General features: G+C 40.8%; 2 protein-coding genes across 3 annotated transcripts in view; both read left to right on the top strand.

The window, feature by feature from the left end:
* The window catches only part of BEX3 (brain expressed X-linked 3), a 323,487-nt gene that overhangs the window by 285,141 nt on the left and 21,607 nt on the right, over positions 1 to 16,739 (top strand). The window lies entirely within an intron of this gene.
* Positions 11,200 to 11,569, top strand: TCEAL9 (transcription elongation factor A like 9). The gene is given in 2 exon segments (XM_077889529.1): positions 11,200 to 11,460; positions 11,463 to 11,569. Coding segments are annotated over 2 exon segments (312 nt in total). The 5' UTR covers positions 11,200 to 11,255.

Here is a 16,739-nt window from a genome sequence, read left to right as displayed (position 1 = left end):
AGTCACAAACATGGCAAAGGAACCAAATGTGAGGCATTCAACCATTGCAAGGACCCTACACCTTAAATAGGTAGTGGAGCTATTAAATCAGATCCTACTGCTACACAAGAAATACATATGTGAAATATGTGCTACAAAATAATATTGTACTGTTTGCAGACTATTTTTTATTATAGAAGTTACACACACCCACTGAGAAAATGTAAAAGAATCTACAAAGAAGTATATAAAAAAAAGTCTAAGTCACCCATAAGCCCACCAACCATACTCACTCCTAATATTTTGGTGTATATTGTTCCATAATATTTTCTATAAATACATACATATAAATATCTATGCACATATTACTTTTTAAAATTAGATCCTCTGCAAGTTACATTTTGTAAAAATCTGCCTTTTTCACACACCAATATATTATTAAAATACTTTCATTTCAATAAATATATGGTTGACTTATGTTTGTAAGATATTTTATTTCTTCTGCATGTTTTCAAGGGTTTGTCTCAATTTTCTGAATATTATTAATACACGACTATTAAAGATAAAATTTAAATATATAAATGCAACACTTAGAAAGTAAAAGTTGCCAAGGCACCTGGGTGGTTCAGTGGTTGAGTGTCTGCCTTTGGCTCAGGTCATGATCCCAGGCTCCTGGAATGGAGTCCTGCAACGGGCTCCCCCACAAGGAGCTTGCTCCTCCCTCTGCCTGTCTCTGCCTTTCTCTCTGTGTCTTTCATGAATAAATGAATAAAATCTTAAAAAAAAAAAGAAAAGTCGCCTTTATACTAAATACTCATTCTCAAATACACCCTATGGGAATAGCTCAGTATATATTCATTCACAGTTCTACTATGATACAGAAATACATTAAGACCCCACAATAACATGACTTTGAATATAATATGGTGGACAATGGGGTATGGGGAGAGATGGAAATGGAAGGATGACATTTAAGCACCAGTGCTAGGGCACCTGGGTGGCTCAGTGGATTGGGCCTCTGCCTTCAGCTCAGGTTGTGATCCCAGGGTCCAGGGATCGGGCCCTGCATCAGGCTCCCTTCTCAGTGAGGAGTCTGCTTCTCCCTCTCCCTCTGCCCCTCTCCCTGTTCATCCTATCTCTCTCACACTCTCTCTCTCATGTGCTATCTCTCTCTCAGATAAATAAATAAAAATAAAATATTTAAATAAAAATATTTTTTTAAAAAGCACACGTGCTGAGTAAACAACTGTTACAAGATGGCCACAGAACTCAGCTGAGTCCCTGATGGATTTGGGTTGTGCATCCAGCTAAACCAGACAGGCTCACATCTGTCATTCATTCATCTCTCAATAATACAACTTGAAATTTTATAGGAATCAATTTTGTGGACTTTAGAAACGTTATGGTACAATTTAATTATATATTTATATTTTAAATGCCCCCAAATAAATATCTGTATGTTATGACAGAAATGTAGTACTGTGTATATTAACTTTCAATATTATATATACATAATTACATAATATTGATAATAATTGATTATATATAACATATATAATTTTTATATTATATATAACACATATATATAACATATGTAATCAATTATTATATATACATACATATATAATAATGGTTACTTTCCATTTATAAATGGTACACACCATTGGTGTAATTTGAATTGTTTTATTTTTTTTAAGATTTTATTTATTTATTCATAGAGACACACAGAGAGAGAGAGAAAGAGAGAGATAGAGGCAGAGACATAGGCAGAGGGAGAAGCAGGCTCCATGCAAGGAGCCTGACGTGGGACTCGATCCCAGGTCTCCAGGATCAACCCCAGGCTGCAGGCAGTGCTAAACTGCTGTGCCACGGGGGCTGCCTAATTTGAATTGTTTTAAAAGAATCATGAAGGTTGCTTTCTTTATTGTCTATCAAAATTACCTGGGAGAATTCTTTTTTTTTAATTTATTTTTTATTGGTGTTCAATTGACTAACATACAGAATAACCCCCAGTGCCCGTCACTCATTCACTCCCACCCCCCGCCCTCCTCCCCTTCTACCACCCCTAGTTCGTTTCCCAGAGTTAGCAGTCTTTACGTTCTGTCTCCCTTTCTGATATTTCCCACACATTTCTTCCCCCTTCCCTTATATTCCCTTTCACTATTATTTATATTCCCCAAATGAATAAGAACATATAATGTTTGTCCTTCTCCGACTGACTTACTTCACTCAGCATAATACCCTCCAGTTCCATCCACGTTGAAGCAAATGGTGGGTATTTGTCATTTCTAATAGCTGAGTAATATTCCATTGTATACATAAACCACATCTTCTTTATCCATTCATCTTTCGTTGGACACCGAGGCTCCTTCCACAGTTTGGCTATCGTGGCCATTGCTGCTAGAAACATCGGGGTGCAGGTGTCCCAGCGTTTCATTGCATTTGTATCTTTGGGGTAAATCCCCAACAGTGCAATTGCTGGGTCGTAGGGCAGGTCTATTTTTAACTCTTTGAGGAACCTCCACACAGTTTTCCAGAGTGGCTGCACCAGTTCACATTCCCACCAACAGTGTAAGAGGGTTCCCTTTTCTCCGCATCCTCTCCAACATTTGTTGTTTCCTGCCTTGTTAATTTTCCCCATTCTCACTGGTGTGAGGTGGTATCTCATTGTGGTTTTGACTTGTATTTCCCTGATGGCAAGTGATGCAGAGCATTTTCTCATATGCATGTTGGCCATGTCTATGTCTTCCTCTGTGAGATTTCTCTTCATGTCTTTTGCCCATTTCATGATTGGGTTGTTTGTTTCTTTGGTGTTGAGTTTAATAAGTTCTTTATAAATCTTGGAAACTAGCCCTTTATCTGATATGTCATTTGCAAATATCTTCTCCCATTCTGTAGGTTGTCTTTGAGTTTTGTTGACTGTATCCTTTGTTGTGCAAAATCTTCTTATCTTGATGAAGTCCCAATAGTTAATTTTTGCTTTTGTTTCTTTTGCCTTCAAAGATGTATCTTGCAAGAAGTTACTGTGTCCGAGTTCAAAAAGGGTGTTGCCTGTGTTCTTCTCTAGGATTTTGATGATTCTTGTCTCACATTTAGATCTTTCATCCATTTTGAGTTTATCTTTGTGTATGGTGAAAGAGAGTGGTCTAGTTTCATTCTTCTGCATGTGGATGTCCAATTTTCCCAGCACCATTTATTGAAGAGACTGTCTTTCTTCCAATGGATAGTCTTTCCTCCTTTATCGAATATTAGTTGACCATAAAGTTCAGGGTCCACTTCTGGGTTCTGTATTCTGTTCCACTGATCTATGTGTCTGTTTTTGTGCCAGTACCACACTGTCTTGATGACCACAGCTTTGTAGTACAACCTGAAATCTGGCATTGTGATGCCCCCAGATATGGTTTTCCTTTTTAAAATTCCCCTGGCTATTTGGGGTCTTTTCTGATTCCACACAAATCTTAAAATAATTTGTTCTAACTCTCTGAAGAAAGTCCATGGTATTTTGATAGGGATTGCATTAAACGTGTAAATTGCCCTGGGTAACATTGACATTTTCACAATATTAATTCTGCCAATCCATGAGCATGGAATATTTTTCCATCTCTTTGTGTCTTCCTCAATTTCTTTCAGAAGTGTTCTATAGTTTTGAGGGTATAGATCCTTTACATTTTTGGTTAGGTTTATTCCTAGGTATCTTCTGCTTTTGGGTGCAATTGTAAATGGGATTGACTCCTTAATTTCTCTTTCTTCAGTCTCATTGTTAGTGTATAGAAATGCCACTGATTTCTGGGCATTGATTTTGTATCCTGCCACGCTACCGAATTGCTGTATGAATTCTAGCAATCTTGGGGTGGAGACTTTGGGTTTTCTATGTAGAGTATCATGTCATCAGCGAAGAGGGAGAGTTTGACTTCTTCTTTGCCAATTTGAATGCCTTTAATGTCTTTTTGTTGTCTGATTGCTGAGGCTAGGACTTCCAGTACTATGTTGAATAGCAGTGGTGAGAGTGGACATCCCTGTCTTGTTCCTGATCTTAGGGGAAAGGCTCCCAGTGCTTCCCCATTGAGAATGATATTTGCTGTGGATGTTTCATAGATGGCTTTTAAGATGTTGAGGAATGTTCCCTCTATCCCTACACGCTGAAGAGTTTTGATCAGAAATGGATGCTGTATTTTGTCAAATGCTTTCTCTGCATCTAATGAGAGGATCATATGGTTCTTGGTTTTTCTCTTGCTGATATGATGAATCACATTGATTGTTTTACGGGTGTTGAACCAGCCTTGTGTCCCGAGAATAAATCCTACTTGGTCATGGTGAATAATTTTCTTAATGTACTGTTGGATCCTATTGGCCAGTATCTTGTTGAGAATTTTTGCATCCATGTTCATAAGGGATATTGGTCTGAAATTCTCCTTTTTGGTGGGGTCTTTGTCTGGTTTTGGAATTAAGGTGATGCTGGCCTCAGAGAACGAATTTGGAAGTACTCCATCTCTTACTATCTTTCCAAACAGCTTTAGGAGAATAGGTATGGTTTCTTCTTTAAACGTTTGATAAAATTCCCCTGGGAAGCCATCTGGCCCTGGACTCTTGTGTCTTGGGAGGTTTTTGATGACTGCTTCAATTTCCTCCCTGGTTATTGGCCTGTTAAGGTTTTCTATTTCTTCCTGTTCCAGTTTTGGTAGTTTGTGGCTTTCCAGGAATGCATCCATTTCTTCTAGATTGCCTAATTTATTGGCGCATAGCTGTTCATAATATGTTTTTAAAATCGTTTGTATTTCCTTGGTGTTGGTAGTGATCTCTCTTTTCTCATTCATGATTTTATTAATTTGAGTCTTCTCTCTCTTCTTTTTAATAAGGCTGGATAATGGTTTATCTATCTTATTAATTCTTTCAATGAACCAACTCCTGGTTCTGTTGATCTGTTCCACAGTTCTTCTGGTCTCGATTTCGTTGAGTTCTGCTCGAATCTTTATTAACTCCCTTCTTCTCCTGGATGTAGGATCTATTTGCTGTTTTTTCTCTAGCTCCTTTAGGTGTAAGGTTAGCTTTTGTATTTGAGTTCTTTCCAGTTTTTGAATGGATGCTTGTATTGCGATGTATTTTCCCTTTAGGACTGCTTTTGCTGCATCCCAAAGATTTTGAACGGTTGTATCTTCATTCTCATTAGTTTCCATGAATCTTTTTAATTCTTCCTTAATTTCCTGGTTGACCCTTTCATCTTTTAGCAGGATGGTCCTTAACCTCCACGTGTTTGAAGTCCTTCCAAACTTCTTGTTGTGATTTAATTCTAATTTCAAGGCATTATGGTCTGAGAATATGCAGGGGACGATCCCAATCTTTTGGTATTGGTTCAGACCCGATTTGTGACCCAGTATGTGGTCTATTCTGGAGAAAGTTCCATGTGCACTTGAGAAGAATGTGTATTCAGTTGAGTTTGGGTGTAAAGTTCTGTAGATATCTGTGAAATCCATCTGGTCCAGTGTATCATTTAAAGCTCTCGTTTCTTTGGAGATGTTGTGCTTAGAAGACCTATCGAGTATAGAAAGAGCTAGATTGAAGTCACCAAGTATAAGAGTATTATTATCTAAATATTTCTTCACTTTGGTTAATAATTGATTTATATATTTGGCAGGTCCCACATTCGGGGCATATATACTGAGGATTGTTAAGTCCTCTTGTTGAATAGATCCTTTAAGTATGATATAGTGTCCCTCTTCATCTCTCACTACAGTCTTCGGGGTAAATTTTCGTTTATCTGATATAAGGATGGCTACCCCTGCTTTCTTTGAGGACCATTCGAATGGTAAATGGTTCTCCAACCTTTTATTTTCAGGCTGTAGGTGTCCTTCTGTCTAAAACGAGTCTCTTGTAGACAGCAAATAGATCGGTCTTGCTTTTTTATCCAGTCTGAAACCCTGCGTCTTTTGATGGGGTCATTACGCCCGTTCACATTCAGAGTTACTATTGAGAGATATGAGTTTAGTGTCATTGTGATATCTATTCAGTCCTTGTTTTTGTGGATTGTTCCACTGAACCTCTTCTTAAAGGGGAATTTTAAGAGTCCCCCTTAAAATTTCTTGCAGAGCTGGTTTGGAGGTCACATATTCTTTCAGTTCCTGCCTGTCTTTGAAGCTCTTTATCTCTCCTTCCATTTTGAATGAGAGCCTTGCTGGATAAAGTAATCTTGGTTGCATGTTCTTCTCATTTAGGACCCTGATTACATCCTGCCAGCCTTTTCTGGCCTGCCAGGTCTCTGTGGAGAGGTCTGCTGTTACCCTAATACTCCTCCCCATAAAAGTCAGGGATTTCTTGTCTCTTGCTGCTTTAAGGATCTTCTCTTTATCTTTGGAATTTGCAAGCTTCACTATTAAATGTCGAGGTGTTGAACGGTTTTTATTGATTTTAGGGGGGGGATCTCTCTATTTCCTGGATCTGAATGCCTGTTTCCCTTCCCAGATTAGGAAAGTTTTCAGCTAGAATTTGTTCAAATACATATTCTGGCCCTCTGTCCCTTTCGGCACCCTCGGGAACCCCAATTAAACGTAGGTTTTTCTTCCTCAGGCTGTCGTTTATTTCCCTTAATCTATCTTCATGGTCTTTTAATTGTTTGTCTCTTTTTTCCTCAGTTTCCCTCTTTGCTATCAACTTGTCTTCTAGGTCACTCACTAGTTCTTCCACCTCGTTAACCCTCGTCGTTAGGACTTCTAGTTTGGATTGCATCTCATTCAATTGATTTTTAATTTCTGCCTGATTAGCTCTAAATTCTGCAGTCATGAAGTCTCTTGAGTCCTTTATGCTTTTTTCTAGAGCCACCAGTAGCTGTATAATAGTGCTTCTGAATTGGCTTTCTGACATTGAATTGTAATCCAGATTTTGTAACTCTGTGGGAGAGAGGACTGTTTCTGATTCTTTCTTTTGAGGTGAGGTTTTCCTTCTAGTCATTTTGCTCAGTGCAGAGTGGCCAAAAGCAAGTTGTATTGGGAAAAGGAGAAAAAGAGAGAGAGAGAAAGAAGGAAAGAAAAGAGAGAAAAAAAAGGAAGAAAAAAACGAAAAAAAAGAAGAAAAAGAGAAAGAAAAAGAAAGAAAGGAGAAAAAGGGGGGTGGGGGAAGGAAACAAATCAAAAAGCAAAACAAACAAACAAACAAAAGAACCACGGGGGAGTATCTTCTGATTCTGTGTACTTTAAGTCCCTTGACTTCCCCTGGAACCTGTATGTCTAGCTGGTCTTCTGGGGGAGGGGCCTGTTGTGCTGATTTTTAGGTGTTAGCACTTGGGGGAGCTGCTGTGCCCCTGCCTGGTGCAGGGCTCAGTGGGGGTTGTTTACCCCGCGAGGCCCCAGGAGCAACAGCCCTAGTGGCGGGGCCAGCTCTGGAAACCTGGATTCAGCTCCGGCAGGAACTCCGGAGCTCTCTGTCTGCAGGGCCTGGAGGCTCCGGGCGGGACCGCTGATCTGCTCAGCTCGGGGCAGGAGCTTCCTTGCGGTCCTGGGCCCTCCGGGCCTCTGCCTGTCCCGGGGGGAGGCCGGATCCTGGGCTGTGTCCCGGCGCCCTGTGCTCCCGGACCTGCGCTGTTGGATTCATGCTCCCGCCCCGCAGCCCCCTCCGCAGAGCCGCGGCCCGAGCCCCCCCCCCCCAGCTGCTCCTGGAACCGCGCAGCCCCCTCCGCACGGAGCCTCTTCCTCTGCCCGAGCCCCTCCGAGCTGTTCCCGGGGCCGCGCAGCCCCCTCTGCGGAACCGCCGCCTGAGCCCCTCCGAGCTGCTCCGGGTCCCACCGGGTCCCGCCGTGCGCGCTGCAGCCCTTAGGGAGCTCGGCGCACTTTCCTGGGCGCGCAGTTGCTCTGTTAGTGTCCCAGGGAACCCGAGGGCATCCTCGCCCTTCTGGGGTCCTGCTCCACCTCCCTGGGAGCCCCTTTCCTCCCGGGAAGGTTGGTGCAGCTCCTGCGTCTCCGGGACGGGGCTCTCCTGTCCTGGGGACACTCGCCCCGGCCTCAGCCCGGCTCCTCGCGGGGCCCCTCCCCCTTGGAGGCCTTTGTTTCTTTATTTCTTTTTCCCCATCTTCCTACCTTGATAGAAGCGCGAACTCTTCTCACAGTAGCATTCCAGGTGTTCTCTCTTTAATTCTCAGGCCGAATTCATAGATTTTCAGGATAATTTGAAGGTTTTCTAGGTAATTTGGTGGAGACAGGTGATTTGGGGACCCTACTCTTCCACCATCTTGCCCCTCCTACCTGGGAGAATTCTTGATGAGAAGATGCACACGCATGTGTGAATGTGCATGTGCACATGCTTGGGTGCATATCTGCTATTGACTAGAACAATTCTCTTTCTGTTCCTTCATTGCTGCTTTTGGCTTGTGGCTTCTGTTTGTATATTCAAGTCCAAGTCAAAGGATTGATGCTAGGAAGTCAGGTCTATGAAGTTTGATGTGGTAAATCATTGCGACTACCATTAAATATTTTCCTGGGATGCGTACCTAAGAATGGATTTACCCACTCAAGGCAATGCATATTTTAAATGCTTAGCAATTGCTTCAGTATGTACTATTCAGAAAGCTTGGCCAATTCAGGTTCTATGACCTGGAAATAAGAGAAAAAGTCCTTGGGAGAGAGCGCAGAACATGTCAAGAAGTTGTTACATTGAACTTGCTTTCAGATAGTAGACACCATCAATAGACTTAAATTCCCCTAAGGAGGAGCAAGTGGACTTCTACCCAACAAGGCAGCATAAGACAGGCCAGGGTGATAATAAGGCCACAGGGCCTAGGTTCAGTGAGACTACTCTTCTTTCTTCCCACCCTTTATCTAGGTCCTGTGTACCCTTTGAGGCACAGGTCAAGGTTTTTTTTTTTTTTTCTTGCTTGAAGCTTTCTCTATTTTGGGCTAACTGGCTATTTTGGCTAACTTAGTACACAGTCTAGGTCTGGCGCTGGGACTAACATATCCTGTCACACCAGCGTTCTGTTTGGCAGACCCAAACCACTATATCTTGGGTTTTCTGGTACTCATAACACATGCTTCCCAGAAGATAGAATAATGTGACAGGAGAGCAAGTGAAATAAAAGAACATGGGGGTAAAGGTTATTTTTCTTCTACATAATCTATTGAGCTCTTTATTCTGCCTCACAAAGGGGCACCAAGACTCCCACAAAACAAAAATACACATATGTCTCTTCCTGTTATTTTTTTAAATGTTGTCTTTGAGAACTATGTAATTTTTATTGCAAATTTGCAATTTATACTGAAGACTGAAGTGGGTCTGAAAGGTGATCAATATCTGTTGAAGATAATATGAGCCGAGTTCCTTGAGCTAAGTATCATTTAGAATTCCAAAACTCCGTTCTAGAAGATGTACCTTAGTATTCCCTTTCAGATGAGGAAATTTGGGATCATAATGTGAACCTGCCAATTGATGATTCTGCAGGCAGCACAGCTTCCTGGCAAATACCACCATCAGGGCTCTGTAGTCAAACATTACTTTATTTCCCTCTTTTTTTTAAAGTTTTGTATCATTTTCCCCAAATGAAATCCTAATATAATTATAATAATAGCTTGCACTTTTAGAGCACTTAACAATAGGCCAGGAACTATTCTCAGGATTCTACATGTATTAATTCATTTAACTAAAGTAATTTTGTCTTTGTCATTTCTGCCTATGAAAAGCATGTTTACTTTTGTTTAAAAAAAGAATATAAAAGTATTAAAAGTATTAAGAATAAAGTGAAAGCTAAATTCATATCACTCTTGTCCCAGAGCCCTTTTTTTTTTTTTTTTTTTTTTTTACAACCTGCTACCAAACCAACCCTATTCCACAACAGCCAGGGACGGGACTGCAGATGAAATGGAGTCTACGGGAGGGGCGATGGATGTAGGGATGTAGGAGCTCTTAATCCTGGGAGCTGAAGGCACGAAGCAACAATTCTTAAAAGTTTAGTAGCTCCAGAAAAGATGCAGCCCCTCCCTAGTAATCAGAGAAAGGCTAGTAACATTTTGCCATCTGGGATAGGCGACAATAACTAAGAATGACAAGCCAGATGTATAAAGAGAAAGGGGGCATAGGCGGACCCACTTCTGCCGCGCTTTTGGTAGGAATGGAAATTGGGGACCCGAGCTTTCTGGTGACGGAGATATCACGTGACCAAGAGTCGAGGTGTGCAGAAGTCCTGCTAGTCTGGTCCTTGTTCCCGTCTGGGTACCAGGTTTCTTTTAGCCCTGCAGACGGTGGAGCCTGACGCCAGGGAATAGAGGAGTCAATTTGTCGGAATTTTGAAGATTGGTGTCAAAATGGGTGCTGCTTGGGGATTTCTACGGTGGGAGTGGCCTAGAGCAGAGACTTGAGGGAGCCATGGTCAAAACCATCTCTCCACTTCCCACCTCCAAGTCTGCAGGAAATGATGACCCTTGGGAAAGGCACTAAGGGTCCCAGGAGAAGGAAAAGAAGACCTGTGGTTGTTTAAAAATAATCATCCTCTGCTACTTCAGACCGCTTTTCCAACACTTACTCTCCCCTCAACCCCCACTGGTGTCTTAAATAGAGTTTGGAAGTAATCTGCTTTTCCTACTCCCTGTCAGATGGGAAATTCAAGCTAACTTGCACTGTGGGGTGGGGGGAGAAGTGGGAGAAACAAAAGGTGGGAAAATTTTCATCACCAAATACCTTATTGAGGAAAAAGGTACCACCGAGCACTCGCCCCTTCCCCACCCTCCCCCCTTCTCCAACCTTCCCTCTTTCCCTGCCATTTCCCGTTTGTCTGAAGGTCTGCAGGTCTGTCATTCCTAGCACTGCACAAAGCTAGAAAAGGGGAGGAAGAAACTAATCAATCAGTACAGGTAGGTTAGGGGAATATTTTAAAAGCCCCTGGGGTGGAATGGGGCCGGCCGGACAGAGGTTGTGGGTCCCACTGTTCCTACCCACCGCCGGTTCTCCCAACCTACTCTGTTCCAGGAGGGACTTCTGGTTTGCCCTGTGTGTAGAAATGGTTGGGGAGGGCCTTGAAAAAGGCTGAAGGGAGGGACAAAAAATAGGTAAGGAAGTGGAAAGTGGAGGTAAGAGCTGCAGGTTCAGGGAACCTCTGATTGCTGATTGAGTCTCCCAAGTGGAAGATATTTGGTGATAGCTCTGAATCAAAGAAAGCAAATGCTGAGACCTCTGTCCAGAGCAGTTGTCCATTTACCACGCTTTTGACTTATGGTCACCTTGCTTCCTAGAAGTAATTTTATTCAAAGAGGAATAAAACAGGAAAAAAAGAAAGGAAGAGAAGGAAAAAGGAGACTAACAAGATGAAACCCTGTCAAAAAATTGAAGGAAAACCAGAAAATGAGAGTGAACCAAAGCTTGAGGAAGAACCAAAGGCTGAGGAAAAGCCAGAGGATGAAGAAGAGCCAGAGGAGGAGGAGAAAACAGAAGAAACTTTTAGAGAAAAGCTGATTCAGTCTCTCCAGGAATTTAAAGAAGATATACACAACAGGCATTTCAGCAAGGAAGATTGCTTAGAGAAGTGAATGAAATAGATGAGATAAGGAGAATAAGAAACAAGCTTATAGTCGTGCATTGGAAGGTTAACCAAAACCATCCTTAGCTCTATTTAATGTAGTTTGCCTTAATTTTATTTTTTTCTGATATTAACACTGTCATATAACTGTCTTTTGATTTGCATTTTCCTGATATACCTTTGTCCATCTGTCTACGTTTAACTTGAGATTAGTGATTTTAGATGCATCTCTTGTTAATCTGCATCTCATTGTTCATCATATTTTGAACCAGTATACAAGTCTCTGCCTTTTAATAGGAGAGCTTTACTCATTTGTACAAAAAAAGATTCCTGACAGGATATAAAATTTAAAAAAGGTTACTAAGTAATATGTGAATATCATATTTTTGAAAGGAAGAATACATTTGTATATTACATATATCCACAGGAAAAAAACATGTGAAGGATGAAAGACAAAAAGTAGGATTATGAGTAATTTTTTTATTCTGCTTTTTTGCATTTTTCCTTATTTCTAGAATGTACACACATTATTGTTAAAGTAATAAAAGTTTTTTAACAAAAAAGAAGTAATCTACAGCATAAATTTAATCAATTTATTTCTAAAGGCAATTTCTTTCCAAAGTTCTATCAACTTAATATTTGTTGATAGAATTTTAGAAGTGAATATGAACTCCAAATTACCACCAGACCACTTAGCTAGAAGAATAAATTTTATATCTTTTCTCATCTGTAAAATGGAGATAATAATGAGCTCTAAGGGATCATGTGAGGACCAAATAAAGTAATGACTATGAGTGCTACAGGTTTCTTTCCCTATCTGTCCATGTAGGATTCCCAACTCCCAAGGGATCTGTATCAGCTATTTGGGATGATGGAGAAAGTAGTTCTCACCTGTGCTTAAGAATAAAGCCAGGAGGGGCACCTGGGTGGCTTAGTGGTTGAGCGTCTGCCTTTGGCTCAGGTCATGCTCCTGGGGTCCCAGGTCTGAGGATCAAGTCCCACATCAGGCTCCCTGCTGGGGGCCTGCTTCTCCCTCTGCCTATGTCTCTGCCTCTCTTTGTGTCTCTTATGAATAAATAAATAAAATCTTCTTTTTTTTTTAAAGAATAAAGCCAGGCAACTGTTAGGTGAGTGCCGTCTTTTTGTTTCTTTCCTACTGTGCCTGCCCCACCTCCCTTTATTCTCTCCTTAATATTATCATGTATATTGGGTAGTTCTACCCTTTCATCCAGGCCCCTACCTATTTGCTGATGATGTTCTGAAATCCTCCAATAGTGAAGTCCAACATATTTCTTTAGAAACCCCAGTTGGCTGACTCATCAGTTTAGATAGTTATGCAGGGCAACTTGGGCCATGATATAGTCTGGGGATTTTTAACCACAGGCCTGAACTTCCCCCATAAGACTCTGACACAATGGGTCAATTTGAGGATTGGACCAGAAGACAAGTCTGTGTAACAGAAGTTATGCTTTAGTCAGAATTGCTTTTCTTTGGGTCTAAAGATTACAGTTTTATCTTCTGAATATTTTCTTAGGATGAGTGATCTCTCCCAGAAGACTGGTAGCAGCCCCCCTCACCAGTTCAACAGATGCCTTTAGACCTGTGTAAATTTTAAAGGGAGGTTCAAGTCAGATTTGGGGATACTGCCATCCTTACCCAGAAATGTGGAAGTCCTATGTAAGACTGTGTGTGTGTATCTACATCCCAGTCTATACATCTATATATCTATCTATGGCTCATAGTTTTTCCAGTTGGGTGTTATTCTATTTTTCCTCTGTAATACTCCTTTTGGGGTAATTCATGACTCCAGACTATTCTTCAAGGTTGCAACAGCCTGATGGATACTGGTTGAGCTGGATTCTGACTGGAGTGAGATAAGCTTCCAGGGACTCACTTCCAGTTTTATAAGACAGGATGAATTCAATCCCCTGGTGCTCCAAGGGGTGTTGCTCAGGTAGGATATAGAAGGGCTCGTTCAAGCCACACTCCTCTCCTGACTTTGATTCTCTACTTCAGATTGAAGTAGGCACTAGACTTTCCTCAACTGATGGCCAGGCTGTCCTGGATATACTTACCTGGAGGATAATGACTGTCTCTGTAGCAGGTCAGAGCACTAGACTTACTTTCTTCCTTTTTTCCTTCACAAGAGGGCTTGATGAGAACTTTTTATACGGAAGAAGATAAGACCTCAAAATTGACTAACTAAAAGCATTAGTTATGATAGTCTGTCACAGGCATGACTCCTGTGGATGAAATCAGCTTGGGGTTAAAGTAGAGGGCCTGGTGGGGAGGTGGGGATGATTTTAGATAGTACACAAATATATTAAATTGTAATAGCCATGTGTTTATTTATTTATTTTTTAAAGATTCATTTATTTATTCATGAGAGACAGAGAGAGAGAGAGAGAGTCGGAGACACAGGCAGAGGGAGAAGCAGGCTCCCCGCAAGAGCCCGACTCGGGACTCTATCCCAGATCTCAGGATCACGACCTGAGCCGAAGGCAGCCACCCAACCGCTGAGCCACCCAGGCGTTCCGCCATGTGTTTATTTAAATGTATATTAATGAATACTCTATTTCAGGCAAAAGATGATAGTATAGATTTAAGGTGGTGTTATAAAGCTTCCTTTTCAAAAAAGTACTCAAATTAAGTAGGTGAGTCAGTTTGAAGACAGACATGAAGCACAGGCAGTACACAGACATTGCAAAAATCGTCCTAGTGGGAAATATTGTGCTTGTATAACTGATTTAGGGATAGTATCTGGAAACACCTGTCAAGAATTATACGATCTGATGGGGTGCGTGGGTGGCTCAGTCAGTTAAGTGTCTTCCTTCAGCTCAGGTCATGATCCCAGGGTCTTGGGATTGAGCCTCACATTGGGCTTCTTGCTCAGCAGGGAGCCTGCTTCTCCTCTCCCTCTGCCTGCTGCTCTCCCTGCTTGTGCTCTCTTTGTCAAATGAATAATAAAATCTTAAAAAATAATAAAAAGAATTATGTGATCTGAGATTATACCCTACATACAATTTAAGGAGTTAACCTGCTACTCTTTAATGCATACTGGCAGAAGACACTAGAATCCTGGGTCAAAAACAAAAGATATTATTGCTCATGGCAAAAGCCATAGCTAAAGATTCATACTGGTTTTTACTAGTTCTCCATGATCCTCAAATCATATGAGGTGACACAGGCCCTTTTATGGATGTCTGCACATGCAGTGCATTGTGTAACAGGAAAAAAACCCTGTGTTTGGAGAATTCATTGGTTTCATGGTAAACAGAAGCAAGCCTGCTCTGTGTCCAGGGAAAGATGTTACCTCATTCTTCAAAGTTGCTTGTTGCAAACACAACTCTGAGACATGGACTACCTGCATAAAGAGTGGTCAGGGTCTTACATTCTTTGTATACCCAATAAAAATGTGCAGGGATGATCAGGATCCAAGGTGGATTGATCCAAGGTGGATTGTTATTTCATAACAGTTTTCTCTGTGCAATAAATCTTAATGTGAATGGTAAGCCTTTCTCAATAGAGCAAATTTGGATTTATAATTCCATGTTAAATAAAGCAGATAATGCACTGTACTGTAGAGTGTAAACAGGGCATTTGTAACTTTGTAATTCTTACTTAATACATAGGATTTTGAATGAATTCTAATTAACTGAAAAGAACAACTAAGAAACTAAAAGTCAATAGTCCATGAAGAACTTTAAAGTTAACATAAGACATAGCTACTATGATGCACAAAATAAAAGGAGAGGAGCAAGACCAATAGATGTATCAGGATACTAATGAGAGAAGTAATCTTACGCAAAAATTTTCACTGAGAAACTGACAGGAGCATGTGTTTTTGAAAACCAGCCTTTGATCCCATACATACATAATCACCATGACTCTGTAAAAGGAAAAGGCAAAAGCCAAGAGAAGAGACGATTTGCTCCCTCCACAAGGAAAGTTCAAGGTAAAGTTTGAGGGAGGGTGGGACCTTTCAAAACAGTGTCTAAATGCAGTTATTTGATACTCTGGCACTAGGGTTTTGCAAGAGCCTTAGCAAAAACGGCTGAACCACTGGGTTTATTTGGGCATGGAGTGTCTTTTTGCATACTTATTGGCCATTTTTACACTTTGCTTTGAGAAATGTCTATTCAAATATGTTGCCTGCACCTCCTTACAATATTTTCAGTATAGTGTGGGTAAAGAATTTTTAAAGGAATAAAGTAGATCCATATGTACTACACATTCACCATGCCATGATTAAGAGAAAAATGAAGGACAGGAAACATAGTGTAAAAATATACACACACATACATACTCGTACCTATAAATATCAAGATGAAGCCCTTTAGCTCACTAAAGGGAACAATCATGTCTTTTTAAGTGGTATTCTGATATCTCACCATACCCTCTGCTCTCTGGTTATTTAAGAAATAAATATTGTTTACAAATTTTTCCTAATGGGTAATTCTATTATCCTTGCTTTGCTTTTATTTTAAATATTTATTTTGTTTGTTTGTTTGTTTGAAAGAAAACATGAACAGGGGAGGAGCAGAGGGACAAGCAGATTCCACTGAGTGAGGAGTCCAATGTGGGGCCTGATCCCAAGACCCTGAGATCATGGCCTGAGCTGAAGTCAGAGGCTTAACCAACTGAGCCGCCCAGGTGCCCCAAAGGATACTTGCTTTGTAATTGCCAAAATATTTTCTGGACTTACAGAGTCCTTTTTCTCTTCCATGAACTCTGAACCCTTTTCCAGATGTCATTATCATTAGCCTACTGGTCTAGTTTTTTTCCTTCTAAGATTTTATTTGAATTCGTTAGTTAACATAGAGTATAGTATTGTTTCAGGAGTAGAATTTAGTGATTCATCACTTACATATACTACCTAGTGCTCATCACAAGGGCCCTCCTTAATGCATATTACCCACTTAGCTCATCCCCTGCCCACACCCCTCCAGCAACCCTCAGTTTGTTCTCTATAGCTAAGAGTCTCCTATGGTTTGCCTCCCCCTCTGTTTTTATCTTATTTTATTTTTCCTTCTCTTCCCCTATGTTCATCTGTTTTGTTTCTTAAATTCCATGTATGAATGAAACCATATGGTACTTGTCTTTCTCTGGCTTATTTCATTTAGCATAATACACTCTAGTTTCATCCACATCATTGCAAATGGCAAGATTTCATTCTCTTTGATGGCTGAGTAATATTCCACTGTATACATATATCACATCTTCTTTATTCATTCATAAGTTGATGGACATTTGGGCTCTTTTCATAATTTGG

Source organism: Canis aureus, chromosome X, assembly GCF_053574225.1.
Source record: "Canis aureus isolate CA01 chromosome X, VMU_Caureus_v.1.0, whole genome shotgun sequence".
NCBI lineage: Eukaryota > Metazoa > Chordata > Mammalia > Carnivora > Canidae > Canis > Canis aureus.
Note: the sequence above shows the minus strand (reverse complement) of the source record. Positions and strands in the feature narration are given on the sequence as shown.